Genomic DNA, 18337 nt, shown 5'->3' with positions numbered 1-18337 from the left:
AATGTGAGATTTACGAGGAGGGAAAACAGTACACCTCTCTGAACAGTGTCTGGGAGGCTGTGGTTGCTGCTGCACGCAATGTTGATGGTGAACAGATCAAAACACTGACAGAATCCATGGAAGGCAGGCTTTTGAGTGTCCTTGCAAAGAAAGGTGGCTAAATTGGTCGCTGATTTGTTTTTGTATTGTTTTTGAATGTCAGAAATGTATATTTGTGAATGTGGAGATGTTATATTGGTTTCACTGGTAAAAATAAATAATTGAAATGGGTATATATTTGTTTTTGTTAAGTTGCCTAATAATTATGCACAGTAATAGTCACCTGCACACACAGATATCCCCCTAAAATAGCTACAACTAAAAACAAACTAAAAACTACTTCCAAAAACATTCAGCTTTGATATTAATGAGTTGTTTGGGTTCATTGAGAACATGGTTGTTGTTCAATAATAAAATTATTCCTCAAAAATACAACTTGCCTAATAATTCTGCACTCCCTGTATAAAATACCTTATTTGCTTCATTGAAAGCACCAGCAGTTGCATACTAAACATTGTGCAAAATACAGACTCCCCTAGCTTCTAATGAACTCCCAAAGTCTCCACAGTAATTCAGAATGTGGCTTCCCTCATCAGGCGTCTGCGCTATCACGTTTCAGAAGGAGCAGGGAGCTGTGTGTAATCTCTGACTGAACGGTTACAGTGCAGCATGCTCGTCTCATTCAGGGGAGCCGTTTATAATCATTTAAATTAAAATTAATAATTGAGGTTTAATTGTTTTTTGCTTCCTCTACCAATAATCCTAAGGCATCACTTTAATTCACTATACCCATGTGACTTTAGGGGATAATAACGTTCACTCGTAAAAAGGACTTTAAAAATGTATACATTCATTTTATTTGCTTTTTTCATAAATCTGTTAAACAACTTCAGTCGTGCTCAAATCGATAAAAACTTTAGTCATTTTGAGGATTAGCCAGCTTGATTACTCAAAGTCATTGCTGTAATTTCTGAAAAATACACAAAACATTTTTTTTTTCCAATAACACAACTTTTCTGTCTGGGGCATTTATTATAAATTAGTCTTGGTCATGTTATGGTCATTTTAGCGACAATAGTTTTTGTGTAGCAACATATTTAAAAGTTACCACCGTCTTAGGGCAGGACGATGTGACCTAAAATCAGTATTGCAATATATTGAGGTTTTAGCCTCGATAACGATAGGTGGACGATAACTACAGGTATGTGCAGAAACAAAATCTGTCCACTAGATGAGGCTGTCACATGTATTATGTTGAGTCACATTTTTACATGACTCAAGGTGGTACAGCTTCTTTTCTTCTTTTTAATTAACAAATTTATTGACGTGGAAAAAATTATCTCGATTAGAGTCAGAAATTTTGATGATGATAAATTTTCGATTTTTTTGCCCAGCCCTACATCCTCTTATCACCCCAGTGAACAAAAACGTCCCAATGACTCACACAGTTTTTGATCTTGTAACATCTGCAAAAAATAATAATGCTTTTGGCGATATCAGGGTTTCATTTAGGAGAAAAAAAGTCAAATTTATGATTTTTATTTTTCACCACCAAATTCCTTCATTAGTGGCCCAGGTGAGAAACATGTCTTTAGATCTTGTGCTGTTTGTAGTGAAGTCAAAAGGTCAACCAGTGAATAAAACACAGTTTGACTTTCTTAAGTTTGGTTTATGATTGACGCGTCCGTGAGGTCCGCACGGCTCCGCGCAGCAAAATTGCGTCATTTCAACAACCACGCCCCTCCACCACGCCTCCAAACGGCCCAAAATTTCCGCACCGCACACCTAGGAAATTTCTAACCACGTGGCTGGTCGGACACAGAAAAACATGGCGGACTGGCAAGAACTAGTATGGCAGAGGTTTGTAAATACAGACGTTTGTATGATTCAGCTCTCAGAGATCACCGTGTTCAACATGTTGTTAATAATTCTTGGAGAGAAATAGCTCGCACTGTCGGAAAAGACACGACGCTGTTAAAAAATGCTGGAATGCCATGTTGTAAACAGTCATTTCTACTTCTACTATGGTGTAGTGTTGGATGCATGTCGTAGAGCTCCATGCTGCCCCCTACAGTTTGGGAGAATATTGGCTCACCGCAGAGACAAGCTGCATGAACCATAAACGCTGCAAGTTGTGAAGCGCGTTCCATCCGCAAGCCGCATCACTGCGCGGAAAGTAAATGCGTCAAGCATAAACCAAGCTTTACTGTGTAGAAAACAAAAACAATTAGTATGTTTATGATGATAAATGACCCGCACTTGTACAGCACCTTTCAGAGTCAGAGGACTCCAAAGTGCTTTACACTACAGTGTGTCATTCACCCGTTCACACACACATTCACAAGCTGATGGTGATGAGCTACAGTGTAGCCACAGCTGCCCTGGGTCGCACTGACAGAGGCGAGGCTGCTGAGTACTACCGGTCCCTCCGACCACCACCAGCAGCAGGCAATGGGGGTTAAGTGTCTTGCCCAAGGACACAACAGCAGAATTCTCTGTTCAGAGCCGGGATCAAACCTGCAACCTTCTGATTACTGGACAACCTTTTGAGCTACACTTGCCCCAGCAGTAGCTGCTGGCTGGAGCCCAGGTACCATCAAATACTTAGAGCCAGTGAGCAGAACTCATGTGATATTCATGATGTTGATGTGAGATTATATATTGGGCTCCTGATTTTGGCATGTGTGTATCTGCAGCTTTTGGAGCGATCGCTGTGGATGACTGAGGAGCTCCAGGGACTCGCTGCCACATGCAGTAAAATATATCAGGAGAAGTAGAGGAAACAGAATAATCTGACCCCAACACAAAGTCCACATCAGACAGACAATCTAAAAATACCAACGTCCTGAGTTTCTCCGAGGATTTCAGGCTGCAGGAGCTGATCCATAACTGGTTCCAGAGAGTTGCCTCTTCATCTTGCTCCTTAGCCGTCGCAGAACTGAAAAGACCAGATAATGAAACTACAACGAGTTTGATGGTGCCTCGGCTCCAGCCAGGTACACAAACATACTAAATGTTTTTGTTTTCTACACTTTGAAGTTCAGTGAGAAAGTGAAACTGTTTTATTCACATGTCTGAATCACCTTTTGACTTCAATACAAACAGCAGAAGATCTAAAAAAAAATGTTTAGAGTTTCTCACCTGGGCCTCTAATTTAAAAATGACCGATTTTGGTGGTGAAAAGAAAAAATCGCAAATATGACTACTTTTCTACCGTTTTTCAGGCCGTTTTCAGGAACCTTCTGAGTGTCTGCTCTGGAGTGGGTACAGTACTCCGAACGGCCCGGTGGAGCAGCTGAGCGGAACCTCCGGTTAACTCCCGCTGATTGGTTGTAACTCAGTAGAAAACGACATCAGCAGACGTCCAAAACAACTGGCAGCAGTAAAATTAGAAGCAGAATGGAAGCAAAAAAAAAAAAAAAAAAAAAAAGAAAAATGAAAAAGAAGCACCAATCGCTTTTAAAAACTAACTCCTGACACCGGAATTCCTCCACAGCTGTTGGGCAAAACATGGAAATTCTCCCACAGACGTAATTAACGGGGCTTGTCTCACAAAACTCAGAGCTGCTCTCGCCCTCTGAATGGACAGAAAAAAGATGAACTTCTACAAAATAAATGCTTTTAATATTATTAATGTTACTTTGGGTGGTTTTTGGGGCTGATCAGTGACATCACTCACAGCCAAAGCAGTTCTGACTTCTGTAGAAGTTCTGAAAGGACTGGATTTGAATGGAGACACAACAGCTGAGAGGACTGGGACATCCTATCTCCTGGCCAAGTTCCCCATCCCAGGATTGACCCTGGAGTTCTGGTAATGGAAACATGTCTGTTGTGACTCAAACGGCTCCTTTCAGCGTCAGAATAATTTTGAAGGTTAAGCAATCCATGCTGGGAAGTGAAATGTGCAGTTACCAAGAAAAGCAGAGCAAACTAGACTTACACAAGTTTGACTTTTGTGTTTGATAAAAACTGTCTAATCCCAGCGGAGAACCGCATGCAGACACATCCTTGTTTTCACCTCACCACAGAGAGGAGGTCTTGTTTCTCCCCACTCACCAGTGTCGGGTCCCTGTTCAGGATCCTGCTCTGTCTTCTTGTCAGTGATGTCTTTGTGGGACACAAGGAATAGAACCACGTCTCCCTTTTCATTCTTAATGGGTACAATGTCCAGAAGACACCAAAACTTTGTACCTGGAGGGAAAATAAATGAAAAGCTCACAGTAAATGCATGTTTCGTGCATTTAATCACTACAGTGTATCATTCATCCATTCACACACACACATTTACAACAGAATTAGCTAGTCTTAGTTCTCCCATGCCACCTCCTAATGGGGGAAGGTGGTGTGGTGTAAGATGTTTCACTAATAAACACATTTGTTCATCTTTAATTAACACCCCAGAAGATTTGCTTGCCACAATGGAGGAATGTTGGTCCAGCCAAATCAAAAGCTCATCTGTCTTATTTGCCAAAGACCTCGCGCTCCTACTAACGCTGGATGGAAGTGACGGTCTCATTTCCTTGACCTAATCTTTGCTCCTCCTCTAATGTTTCTTCCTAACATGCCTCAGAATTGTTGGTATGACTTTGGGCCTTAATTGTGCCCTGAAGGGAAAAATAACAGCTCTATTTTTGATGACAGTCATGCAGATTATGACGAATGAGCTGATAAGAAGAGCCTTTTCTTCAATGGCCTGACATATTTTATGTGTACTATTTTATTAATGTAAAGGTGCTCCAGAGGCACTAAATGTGACAGAAAACTTGAAAGTCACACCTCAACCAGAAATAGGAAGAACAACAAAATGTACATGCACAAGAAACTGTCTAGCCTCGTCTTTAACGAGAACGACGGCTTGATCAAAGAGGCAGAAATGGGTTCCTCTGACAATTAGCAGTTTCTTAAAATTGTATATTTAATATCATAAAATATTAACCTGATTTTTATGAAACAGTTCATTTATTAATAAGAAACTGCACAGAGAATGAAATCAGACTACGATGAACTTTGATCTCTGACTCATTGTTGCGTTTTTGGCACCCTGAACAAAGCTGTGGCTCAGAGACTGATGCCCAACATGCAGAAGAACTGTGTGAATGAAAGCACACACAGGCTGGATTGCCCTTTTTGAGCAGAACAGGAGGGTAAGCCTGCTAAAGTAGTCTCTCTCCAGCAAAGGCAGAAAGTAACAAATCACCTTTACTTGCATCGCAGTAACTGGCGTGATGTCATTTACTGAATGATGGGTGTCTGAGCACTTATAAAACCCAACAGGAGCTGCAGAAGCTGAAATAAAACAGGCAACCCTCTGGCCATATTTCAGGGACCATGCTGGCTCCAAGTCAAAACAAGGCACCCTTTTTATTATGCAGGGCTTTTGCAGAGGTGCTGACCTCAGCTCTTCCAAAGCAGGAACACTGAGAAATGCTTTTGGAAAAATGGACAAAAGACACATGCACATTTTACTGCTCTCTTGGTTAGTGTGAACATTTTGATGATAGCGGATGTTTCTCAGTACGCATACTCGTCTGCACTTGTGTACTCGTGTCCTTGTGACACGTCATCGACGTTGGCCCAGGTACTGTTACAGCCCTGAGAACGTATCATGGAAAATACGCTCAAAGTTCCAAGATGTGTTCTTACTTCATCCATTTTATTGAGGGCGTGTCAACGCATCCTTCTGCAGACTTAGGCCGGTATCCCATAATGCATTGTGCTACAAGCCCTTACACCCCAAACCGAAAATGGGAGAGGAGAAAGCTTGTGTTTTAGACATACATATAAAGTTGTCTGTTATCATACATGATTGCGTTTAACTTGCTGTATTGTTTAATTTTTTTTATGACTTCTCAAGTTACACCTGCATGACCTGCAATTCTGCTTGTTCTTAACCATGGGTGTGTAGTGCAGGACAGGCCTTAAGGTCAGAGGTCACCTGACATGGAAGTGTCCAGCAAAAGTCTTCTGCCCAGAATATTGTGTGCCTCTTCATACCAAAACAATGACCTTGTTGATCGTCTCTATAAGCTGGCCATCTGGGTATTGGTCACAACAATCTCTTTCCTGTTTATCTGTGCTGGAAGCTACTGTCACGTTGAAGGGTAAGGAGGTGGTTAGGACCCAAGATACTATCAGGTACCATGCTGGCTCCAAGTCAAAACAAGGCACCCTTGGGCAGCAGTAGCTCAGGTGGTAGAGCAGGTTGCCTCATTATCGGAGGGTCATGGGTTCGATTCCAGCTCCCGCCAGGGGTATCCCGCTGTTGTGTCCTTGGGCAAGACACTTAACCCAACTTGCCTGTGTTAGTGGTGGTCAGAGGGGCCGACGGCGCCAAATGGCAGCCTCGCGTCTGTCAGACCTCCTCAGGGCGGCTGTGGCTACAAGTAGCTTACCATCACTAGCAGTGTGTGAATGTGAGAGTGTGTGAAAGCGTCTTTGGGTGTCTAGAAAAGCGCTATATAAGTTCAATGCATTATTATTATTATTATTATACCCCAGATGACACGAGGCAGGAGCATTATAAAAAGTAAATCCTTTTATTAGAATGATGAACAAAAAATCCAAAAAGGGCAGGAAGCCAAAAACAAAAGTCCTGAACAAAAGGAGACCGAAAGCTCACTTAGAGCACAAAACCTGGAGACAAGAACAAAAGCTCACATAGAGCACAAAACAACGCTGACACAAACAATGGACCGACAAGACACTGAGGCCTAGTCCACACGTAGCCGGGTTTTTTAAAAAACGAACAGCCGCTCCTCCAAAAACTTGCATCCACACCACCTCATTTAAAAAAAAACTGTCCGCACGTACCCGGATAAATACGTTGTTAAGGACATGCCAGACCTGTAGGCGGCAGTACGTCCCCCGTTCTTAACCTCGTCCTTCGTCTGTGGTCTTCCGCAAGGAGCAGTAATTCCGCTTGCAAAAACAAACAAGCAAGAAGCGCTTGGACAATTGATAAAGCGAGCGCAGCTCTGAGGGCATCCATGCTGTCGGCTAGTGTAAACACAGGTCGCACATGTGATGTTAGTTTTTTTGTTTTTTTGTCGCGGAAAGTGACGTTGCGGACCTTAAAACTCCGGTTTTGTCTGTCCACACGCAGACACCCAAAACGGAGAAAACACAGATCTTCACTTTGGCTGGAGTTTTTAAAAAGATCCGTTTTCGTGTGAAAAAACTCCATTTTTGTGTGGATGACAGGCCAAAACGTAGAAAAATATCTAAGTTTTGGCAGATCCCCGGCTACGTGTGGACAGGGCCTGAGACAGGGCTTATATACACTGGGGCATGATGGGCTGCAGGTGTGTGGAGAGAGAACCAGGTGAAAGCAATTAACAAATCAGGGAGGAAACTAACATGACCTAAGAATAAAACCTAAAGACAAGAAAAGCAACCACATAACCAATATTCTAAGGGGAAGGAAAACTACAAACACCGGTGGGAAAAAGCACACTAAAGAGACTAATAAAATGAAAAGCTGAAACTATAAAAACTGCAGAGGGGTGACTGGGGAAGACTAAAGGAACACAGGACCTGGGAGAGATATCTGGAGGGCTGAAGACCAGGGGACACATGAGGAACACAAAGAGACACATAAGGGGGATTCTTAGGGGGAAATGGAGCACACAAGGAGACACATTAGGGAGATGCAGACACAGACCATGACAGCTACAAGGTCTTCACCAGAAGATGAGACTTTATCCTTAATAAAATGAATTATTCTGTTTCATAAAATGATTTTTTCACTCTACAGGTTAGAGTCTGTTTTGTCTAGGCAAGGCAGCTTTATTTATAGAGCACATTTCAAACACAGAGGCATTCAATGTGCTTTACAATTAGCAGGACATGATATGAAAACACATAAAAACACAAATTAAAATACACACAGATGGAATTACAGTTTAGAGCTAAAGGAGAAGACAAAGTTACAGCGCAGGTTACAGTGGAGACGACGCAGCATAAGAAACAATTCATTCAAAGGCTGTTGAGTGCATTAAGCCTGATTCATGCTTCTCCGTCAGCTCCAACTGGGACAGACACACACGGATTGATGGAAGCGTTTTGCTTTCATACTTCTCCGTCTCCTGGGGATTGATGCAAAGCAATTGCCCGGCAGGACAGCAGAGGGCGTAGCGCTGTTCTGTGGTATCCTGTCATGTATCGGTCCAAGATAGTGTGTTTATATTGTTTTTTGTATATAAGAGACTTTTTAACAGACAAATTTGTCTCTCATCCTCCTCCACCTCTTCATGCGCTCGCCACCTCTAAACCCACGTTTCCTGTAATTTCTGTCCACAAATAAAACGCTTGCTGTGCATCTTTTCACTCCTCCAGTCACGGGGAATTAAACATTCATGTTTTTAGAGTTTTTTCGCAAGGTATTCTTCAAGCTGCTCCGTGTCTGCCGCTTGTTATCCTCAGCTCTCTTTATGTTTTTGAGGGCACAATGGCGGCGGTGTAGACGACAGCGGCGTCCTGACCAATCACAAGCTTGCATTGTCCGTCTCGACTGACGGATGTTTAGAAAAGAGAGTTCGACTCTGTCCGTTCTTGCGGAGCTCTCCGGCAGGCCCGCAAAGACGTTTCATGTCTCCACACTGACGCAGACGGAGAAGCATGAATCAGGCTTTAGGGTTTTAGTTTAGTTTTAAACAACACTAGGGTTGGGGCAGATCTGAGGTCATGGGGAAGCTGATTTCATATGTAAGCAGCATAGTAACTAAATGCATCTCCACCATGTTTGGCTCTGACCCGAGGTTCTACCAGCTGATAGTTTCCAAGGGATCTCAGAGCCCTATTGGGTGTATATACAGGAATGAGATCAGACATGTATTTTGGTCCCATGCCTTTGAGTGATTCATAAACTAATAGGGGCACTTTGAAATCTCTTCTGTAGTTTACTGGTAACCAGTGTAGGGATCTAAGAACAGGAGTGATGTGCTCCGTTCTCTTGTTAAGACACTTGCAGCAGCATTCTGAACATGCTGCAGTTGCTTCACAGTTAGGAGACCATTGCAATAGTCCAGCTGACTAGAAATAAAAGCATGAATACGTTTCTCTAGATCTTGTCTGGACATGAGACCTTTTGCTATTTGATGAAGGTGATTAAACGCTGATTTGGTTATAGCCTTAATATGTCCAGAGAAGCTCAGGTCGTAGTCAATAATAACCAAGATTTCTAATCTGGGGTTTGTCTTTATTCCCCTGAAGTCTATCTGAGCAATAACATCTATTCTATCCTTCTTGTTTCAAAAGACAATAACTTCGGTCTTGTCTTTGTTTAGTTGAAGAAAGTTTGACTGCATCCAGTCGTTTAGTTGTTCTAGACACTGACAGAGTGAGTCCAGTGGCCGACAGTCACTAGGTGATAAGGCCAGGTAGATCCGGGTGTCATCAGCATAGCTATGAAAGGTAATCTTGTTTTTAAATATGAACTGACCCGGGGGAGCATATAGAGATTAAAGAGTAGTGGTCCTAGAACTGAGCCTTGGGGGAACCCACATGTCATGGTGATCCGCTTTGATTGGTAATAATCTCTAATAGAGTCAACATAGCTCCTGTCTTTGAGATAGGACTGGAACCAGCCAAGCACTGTGCCTGCCAGTCCCACCTAGTTTGTGAGTCTGTACAGAAGGATGTTGTGGTCCACAGTATCAAAGCTCCACTGAGGTCAAGAATCATCAGGACAGATGCTTTACCTGAATCAGTGTTGAGACGAATGCCGTTTAATACCTTGATCAGTGCAGTCTCTGTGCTGTGGTGCTGTCTAAAGCCTGACTGAAGACCGTCCATAATATTATTTGACTCTAAATAATTTGGATCATTACCACATTTTCAATGATTTTTCCAATCAGAGGGAGATTAGAGATTGTTCGGTAGTTGTTCAACACTGAGGGATCTAGTTTCCTCTTCTTTAGAAGCTAATTTAATATTTGTGATTTTTTCATTGAAGAAATATGCAAACTCATCACATCTGGTCTGAGATGTGAAGTTCGGGGCTAACTGTGTTGGGAGATTAGTTAGCCTCTCGACAGTAGCAAACAGAACATGAGAATTGTTAATATTATCATTGATGACTTTTGAGAAAAAGGCTTGTCTTGCCTTTTTTATCTCCGCATTTTAAGTACGCAGCTGCATTTTGAAGGTCTGATAGTGAACTGGTTGATTACTTTTCCAGAATCAGTGCTCTGCTTTTCTACATTCTAGCTTTTGATTAGTAACAGATCTAGAGAACCTCCATGGAGCTTTCTGTTTGCCTGAAATGACTTTGACCTTTTCAGGTGCGATGGCGTCAAGGACTTCAAGTGTTTTGGAGTTGAAGCTGGCTAAGAGTGAATTAACACAGCTGGATGTTGGACGTGTTGATAAGTTCATCTGTTCGGTATGAGCTGAAGCAGGGTGATAATCTATGTACCTTTTTTTTTGCGAACAACTGTAGATTGAAGTGTAGCAGGTGAGATTGATGTCTCAGAGAAAACACAGAAATGATCAGATAGGCCCACATCTTTAACAACGATGTTGGACACATCAACGTCTCTAGTTAAGATTAGGTCGAGAGTGTGGCCCTGCTCGTGTGCTTGAGCATGGACATTTTGTTTAAGGCCAAACAACTCAAGCACATCAAGAAATTGTTCTGCAGATTTGCTGGTAGCATTATCAATATACATATTAATGTCACCATGTGACGACCCTCGTCCCCTCGGTCCGTCCTCTCATCCTAGCCTGAGCCTTTTGTCCCCGCTGCACGGGATCCAGCACCAGGGACAGCGCCAGGAGCGGCCAGCTCACACTCTCCAGCGCTCCAGCGCCCTTTCAGGACCTCGGAGAGAGGCACGCCAGCAGAGACAGCAGCTGATCTTCATCAGCGATCAAGCAGCTCCCAGCTCTTTAAAAGGAGGAACGCAACAGACATCGAGGAGATCCTGGAGTAGCCAGAGATTCTCCTTTAGCTCACGGACACTTTAGCGACCGTTACCAGACAGGTTTAAGGCTGTTAACACCGTTCCTGCTGGGTTTAAGGTTATTGATAGAGATCCAGGAGTAGCCTGAGACTCTCCCTCGCTCATTTATGTTTAGGTTCTCTACTAAGGATCCCGGATTAGCCTGGGTACCTTCTGAGTGTGTTTTCACACACCTTGTTAAGGGTTAAGCCTTTGTGGTGTTTTTCTTTTTATCCCCATAGGACTTTTGAGCCGGGGATATTTTGCGTTTTGGCAGAAAGCCTTTGTCATAAGCAGTGAGACTGCTTATGTTGTAGTTTATTATTACGAAGCCTTATTTATGCCGTTTACCCACGGACACCTTATGTTAATAAATCCTTTTGTTTTTACTCGAACCTCCTCGTCCTTTATCCTCACACACACTTTTACACCTATTTGCTTGTGTTAGTCCCCTCATCCTCCTAGACCTGCAGAGAGGGGGCGTAACACACCACTTATGATAAGGTGTGCATAATCTATAGTGATGACAGAAAGGAGCTCAGTAAAATCATCTATGAATGCTCTAGAAGGCCCTGGTGGTCTATAAATGACAAGTGCTAATATCTTGGGTGTACCTTTAACTTCAAAGCAAAGATATTCAAAGGAGTCAAAGTAACTGCATGCTAACTGTTAACAAATAAATCTGTCTCTAAAGATAGAAGCAACACCTCTCCCCCTCCTCCTATCAGGACGAAGCACAATCAGTGATGTGACATTTGGGGAGGAGGCTTCAATGAGAAGTGGTGCACTGTTATCAGATAACCAAATTTTTGTCAGGAAGATGGCATCAAGATTGTGACAGGAGATGAGATAAGTCTCCTGACGCGCTGGGGCGTCCCGAACCATCATATATTGAGGCTTGGTCACACATGTCATATTTTGACACTTTGGGTGTGAGAATGTGTTGCTCTTATATACAAAAAACACACGAACACACTACCTTGGATCGGATACATGACAGGATACCACAGAACAGTGCTATGCCCTCTGTTGTCCTGGCGGGGAATTGCTTTGCAACACCCCAGGAGACGGAGAAGTATCAGGGCAAAATGTCTGTGTGTGCGTGCGCGTCTCTCCCTGTTGGAGCTGACTGGGAAGCATGAATCAGGCTTTACACAGTTTTCAGACCCCATTTTTGCAGGAGCAAGCTTTATAAATGAAACCCCTGGACTTCTGTTGACACTATTCTTCTTAAAACTCCTAATATAGAAAACATCCATCCATCCATCCATCCATCCACTTTCTGAACCCGCTTGTCCACGTGGGGTCGCGTGGGGGCTGGTGCTTATCTCCAGCAGTCAATGGGCAATCAGGTGGGGTACGCCCTGGACAGAGAGCTAGTCCATCTCAGTAATATAGAAAACAATGACTGAAAATAAAAAATAATAAAATGAATGGATTACTGAATGAATAACATTTCACTGAATTAATCTTATATGTTATGTACACAATTAGAGGTTAGGAACCTCTTGGTCAGATCTTCTCTCTTCTCTTCTTTTTCTCCAGCCTTCAGAGAGTACAGACACTTTTTTCTCAGCTCCCTTATCTGCTTCCCCAAGGCTCTTGTCCTGTCAGCCTACAGAGCACTTCTCTGCATTTCTCCTGAAACCACTACTCTTTTTGGAAATATGGACGTAATTAACTGGTCATTCAACGCGATTGATAAGATTTTGTCTACGATGAGAACGGAGAAGGGGGCTCCCACCTGTCCCGAGGGGACATTCGCAGCAGGATATGCACTCGATTCTTGGGAGGTCTGGCGAATCGTGTGCCTTTCTCAGTTGTCCATCGAGGACGTGGAAGATTTGTGGATGTTCGGCCTGATGATCACTGGATTTCTTCTGATTGGAGTGCGAGGATATCTGGTTTTCTGGAAATTTGGGAAGACGGGAGCGATTGGAGTGCGACCCGTGCCCATGGAATGTGCCGCTCGTGCAGTGACCTCACAGACTGGGACGTTACTCGAGGTGAACCGTAAGCTGGATTATGTCCTCGTGGCGTTGTCTGTATTAGTACGCAAGATGAATGTCATCTCGGAGAGGGTTGCCGGACGATGTGGAGATGTTTAGAACGTAAAATTGGCTTCACTGGTGGACATGAATGACCACTTATAGACTCCAAGGCAGAGAGGAAAATTATCTCTGCCTGCCCCAAACAAAGTCATGTTTATCCTTTATCTGACGCCAAGGCAGCCTCTCAAGGCTGCTCAACACACCCCCACGAAAGGAGGAATGCTGACAGATGCTGTGTCCCGACCTTCCCCCCTGCCTTCAGATTGTGACTTCTGCTAAGGTCAGCGACCTGCGGGAAACTCAATGTGCTCTCTGTTCCTTATCTCTCCCTCCCACCTGTTGGTCTGCAGCTGGTTGATGCGCCGTACCGGCAGCTTCCATTGGAGGCTTCAGGATCCCGCCCAACCCCGCCTCCCCATCGGATTCTGATGTTTCGTATCTGTGCTGTTTGTGCTTCTATGTTGAGGAGTTTTTTTTGTATAATAGAGTTACTTCCCGCTGGGTCTAACTCTGCTATTCCTTTTTTTTTTTTTACCTTACCCCCAATTATCCTCATGTAACACCCTTTTCATCTATCTATTAAGGTAGCGCAACTCATGTTGCGAATGACCGCAGTCACCAATTCTTGTTATGTGTCTTACCCATGTATGTCTGATCTCTGAATTGTGTGCACTGAAACTCAATTTCGTTTCTCTGTATGTCCTGCACATGTGGTAGAAATGACAATAAAAACGACTTTGACTTTGACACAATTAGAGGTTAGGAACCTCTTGGTCAGATCTACGTAAATGAGAACAAATACTCAATCGATTAAACTGGTTAAATAAAATAAAATAAAAAAACACAGGTGAACAGGAAACATAATCAGTCTATTACTCAATATACTACTAAAATATTTATTCCTGCAGTCTTGAATCATAAAAGAGAAAATTAATAAGTGCTTTAGGCATATCAGCCGCCAGTCTGCTTTACATAATGCTCTTTGCTGTATTTTGTATGCCTACTGCTCAAATGTGTGTGTGTGTGTGTGTGTGTGTGTGTGGGTGTGTGCGTGCGTGCATGGTTGTTAGCAATGTATCTCATTAACTACTTGACAGATTTTAATGACACTCTCAAAATTAATCACTGGATCTACATGTAACAGGTTTAAATGACTTTAGGAATTGTTCCCAAACAAACTTGCTACCACAGCTAAGAACTGAAATTGCTACAATCAGGGTTTGGGCATCTTACACTAAAAAGTAATTAGTTATAGTGACAAATTACTGTTTCCAAAAATAACTGAGTAAGTGACTCAGCTACCACATTGTAAAAGTAATTAGTTACCCAGCAAAGTAACTGTAACTCGGATGAAGATCAAATACGTGTTGAAATGTTCTCGTTCACACCATTAAACGTTTTTCTTACTTTGAGTGCTCCAACCACCCTCTTTATCTTTTAACTGGCATTAATTTTAAGTTCCAGAGTGCAGCTGCTTTCTTTAACATGTATAACACCAAAGCCTTTAATAACTGAACGATTCTTGCTATGGAGAATGAACATGTCAGATATCTGAAATGTTCATCCAGTATTAATGGTCTTATGGATATTTGGAATGTTAATTTCTACTAGGAACAAAATAATGATGAGTGTCTGGAACACATATCCATTCATCCTAATAAACGTTAAAAATGCCACCTTTGATGTTTTTAAGGATTCTGAGATATCTCAAACTCTACTCCTACTAGTGCAGTTGTTATTCTGGATGTCCTTAATTATAATTCTATGGTAACAACGTAGCTGTTGATGTCTTCATTTGCAATTTTGAATAACAATTCAGTACAATTAGTACTACGACAAATTAAATTATTGTGATATAAAATAGGAATTAAAGAGATGACAGATTGTTGATTAAATGTTAAAACGGCTTGCCCTAGACCTGGGATATTATTAAGTCGACTGATTTAACTCATCTTTTAGTGAAGGCCGCCACCCCCCTGTTTTCATAGCAATTGGAGAGGTAAGTGTGTGTGGTGCTGCGGTGACTTTCATCTCCGATCTGCAAACAAACAGGATGGAGGATGCGGGTACAGCCGGTGTGACTCACTCTGGTTCCACTCAGCTCAAGATCTGTTTTGTTCACGACTGAGACATCACCGACACAGGGTTGAACCTGCAACCTTCTGATTACTGGACAACCTGCTCTACCTCTAGAGCTACTGCAGCCCCAGTAGAACCACAGGGTTCAATTCTTGAACCATTATTTTGTAAAAAGCTTCCCAGTTGATAAAACCTTCAGACAGCATGGGATAAACCTCAACTGTTATGCTGACGATACTCCGTTACGTTAATCCTGATTAATCCAGTTGGATGAATGAAGTTATCTGTGTAGTCATGCTGCTGTGGGCTTGCTAAAAGACATACTGACCACTTTTCCACATTCTTAGAAAACATAAAGTTACCAGTTGAAATAACAGCAAATAATACAACTGGCGAGTAGAGATAGATGAAAGTATCAGCGTTTATCTCTCCAGAGAAGCTTCACCAGGTCTGGCATTCTGCTGAGCCATGACACCTTCCTAGAGAGAGCCATTGGCTGAAACACTACTGCGAAACACTGAGCATTCTCCTTCTGATATTAACATTTTGATTTCTTTAAGATAAAAACTACAACTAATCATTTATCTTTTTGGGACTGTCTGCTATGTCATCTCAAATCTCCAGTGAGTTATGACAGATGGCTGTTCATACTGATCCAACCCGTTAAAGGATCCAGCGGGGAGATTCTCCCCTGGGAGTGCCTGCTCCAGTTCCTATCCTCCGACCACCGGCCGGCTTCTCCTCCTCTGGCGTCGCCTCGCCGCCGTCACCGACCCTCAGCCTCGGCGTTCCTCTCCACCCTCCCAGAGCCAGATGAGAGGTTGGACCGGGAGACGCTTCCGGATCGCTCCAGCTTCATGGGCACCAGACTGGCTGTGTGCTCCCCCGGAGCTGGCCCACGGCGTGGGGAGAGATGCCGGGCTCCACCGCAATCCTGTGTCTGAGGACGGAGCCGCGAGCTCCCCGCTGCCCCAAAGTGACATCTAATGTGTGGCAGTAGCAGTTGCAACAATACAACGAGGTTTCCAGCTGTCGGGCACCAGGTTCACCGCCAATACTCTGCTCAGCGGACCATTTGGCAACCATCAATGGTGCCCTCTATTGGCTGGTAACACAAACCCAGTGTCATGCCCGTCAAAATAAATATTTCATTTATATTTATTTTTTAAAATGAGCCTTTTATTAAATTGTTCCATCTTCAACATTTAATGATGATGGACGTGCTTGAGAAAAGTAATAGATAGATATCCTTATTTTATTGGAGTGGAACAATTTGTTTGTTTGTCATGGTATTTTGTCCTGAAACAACCTGTTGAGTCAAAACTCAAGATAAAACATGACTAGGTTTATTGCTGCTTATGCATCTTTAATCAACAGGATGTTTGAGAATCTCACCACGAGTTTAAAGTATGTAAAAACAGATTATTTATCTCACCTTCCTTCTTGTAGAAGACCAGCTCAGTCTTGAACTCCCGCCTGTCATCCAGAGCTCCTTGGATCTGAGCCGTTGACCGGTCGCTTGTTTCTGGACCGTACAGAAAATGACAAGCACAGCTCTTCTGCATGAGCTCAGCTCGGGCGTAGCCTGTGAGCTCGCAGAAGCCATCAGAGCAGTAGACAATGGGGTACAGCGACTGCACTTGGGCGTTTCCCAGAACAAAGTTGCTGTCTGTAAAGGGAGGAAGAAGAGTAATTAGTACAGCTGTGGCAGCAACTGGGGGATTTTACATTCAGCTCAACCATACCTGGTGTTTCACCCAACCCTAACACTAACCTCTTCATTTGGAGGTTTTCTAGTTACAGAAAATAGTTCAGCATCATGCAAAATGCGTAACAGATAATCTTTCCATTTTGAAAGTTCATCCTTTCAAGGAGATGAAGCAGTGCAGCTGCTCAGACTGACAGCATGCTGTCACTAGCAGATGGGCCCTCTGGCCAAAATGTCACCAAGAACATTAAAGGTGCAGAGTATGTTCTTGGAAAAAGCCATTCAAGCAAGCTGCATTTGAACAAAAACAGTTCAAAGTGCAACCTCCTTTCTTTAGGTTCCCCCCAGAGTCACAGAATCATATGGTCACAGAAAACACTGCATGCAATGGCTATTGTACAGCAGCCATTAAAGCAACATTATCTTACATTTTAGACCTGCTCTTGGCACCTTTTCAGCCCTAATTCATAACACAACTTTTTTATGTGTAAATAGCATTTGTGGTGTTGTTATGGTGAAATAAGAGGCTTTTTAAAAAAGTTTTCTTGGTTTATCCATAACTCAAAAAATCAAAGTAGCTTAGCTACCCACCTACAATTTTGCACACATGCATACGCAAACGCACAAACACAGACACACGCATGCACACACACACACACACACACACACACACGCACGCACGCACGCACGCACGCACGCACGCACACACACACAATGATTGGATAAGGCTTTTGCAGGATTGTACATTTCAGAGGGGATTGAAATGATGAATTTTATGAATAAACTACATTTATTGGTTGTAATCAGAACTTTTCAAGCCATGTGCCAAAAAATCATCTAGACAAACATCTCAGACTCCACCTTGAAGTCAAACCTTTGTGGGTACATAAATGCAGTAGTAAGTAAGTAAGTAAATTTTATTTATTTAGCAATTAACACAGACAGAATCACAAAGGGCTTCACCTAGATCAAAGCAAAATAAAACATAATGATCTCAAAACAGAAATGGATTAACATCAGAAAAAAATAAAGTAAAACAAATGAAAGATGATTACAAATTTGAGTTCAAAATAGGAAAATAAAAGATTTAGGAAAAAGCAGCTTTAAATAAAAGGATCTTCAGCTGTTTTTTTAAAAGTGTCCAGAATGTCAACGCTGTTTAAGGATAAGATCATTCCAAAGTCGGGGTGCAACAGTCTGGAAGGAGCAATCACCTCGACTTTTATATCTGGTCTTTGGAACTTCTAGAAGGTTCTGGTGTGTGGACCTGAGGGCTTGGGTTGGAGCATAAGGCTTTAACAGTTCAGTAATATAGGGAGGAGCTTGATCATGTAGAGCCCTGCTTAATAGCTAAACTGAAGCTGAAAGTAAGCAAAACTATCAAAATGAGCTCAATGTTTTGAAAGTTTTAGAAGCAAAAAGCACCAAAAAAGTGAACAAAGCACAAAAAGTAAGTGAAGAATGGAGAAAAATCATCCTAAACAGTAGAAAACTGAAATCTGTGCACATTATTTTAAATT

General features: G+C 42.6%; 1 protein-coding gene across 1 annotated transcript in view; it reads right to left on the bottom strand.

Moving 5' to 3' along the window:
- The window catches only part of kcnh3 (potassium voltage-gated channel, subfamily H (eag-related), member 3), a 202614-nt gene that overhangs the window by 66714 nt on the left and 117563 nt on the right, over positions 1 to 18337 (bottom strand). Inside the window, exons 2-3 of the mRNA XM_054746568.2 lie at positions 16545 to 16778; positions 4096 to 4230 (exon numbers count right to left, since the gene is read on the bottom strand). Coding sequence (XP_054602543.1) covers positions 4096 to 4230; positions 16545 to 16778 — 369 coding nt within the window. The remainder of the gene's footprint in view (positions 1 to 4095; positions 4231 to 16544; positions 16779 to 18337) is intronic.

Source organism: Nothobranchius furzeri, chromosome 14 (assembly GCF_043380555.1).
Source record: "Nothobranchius furzeri strain GRZ-AD chromosome 14, NfurGRZ-RIMD1, whole genome shotgun sequence".
Taxonomy (NCBI): domain Eukaryota; kingdom Metazoa; phylum Chordata; class Actinopteri; order Cyprinodontiformes; family Nothobranchiidae; genus Nothobranchius; species Nothobranchius furzeri.
Note: the sequence above shows the minus strand (reverse complement) of the source record. Positions and strands in the feature narration are given on the sequence as shown.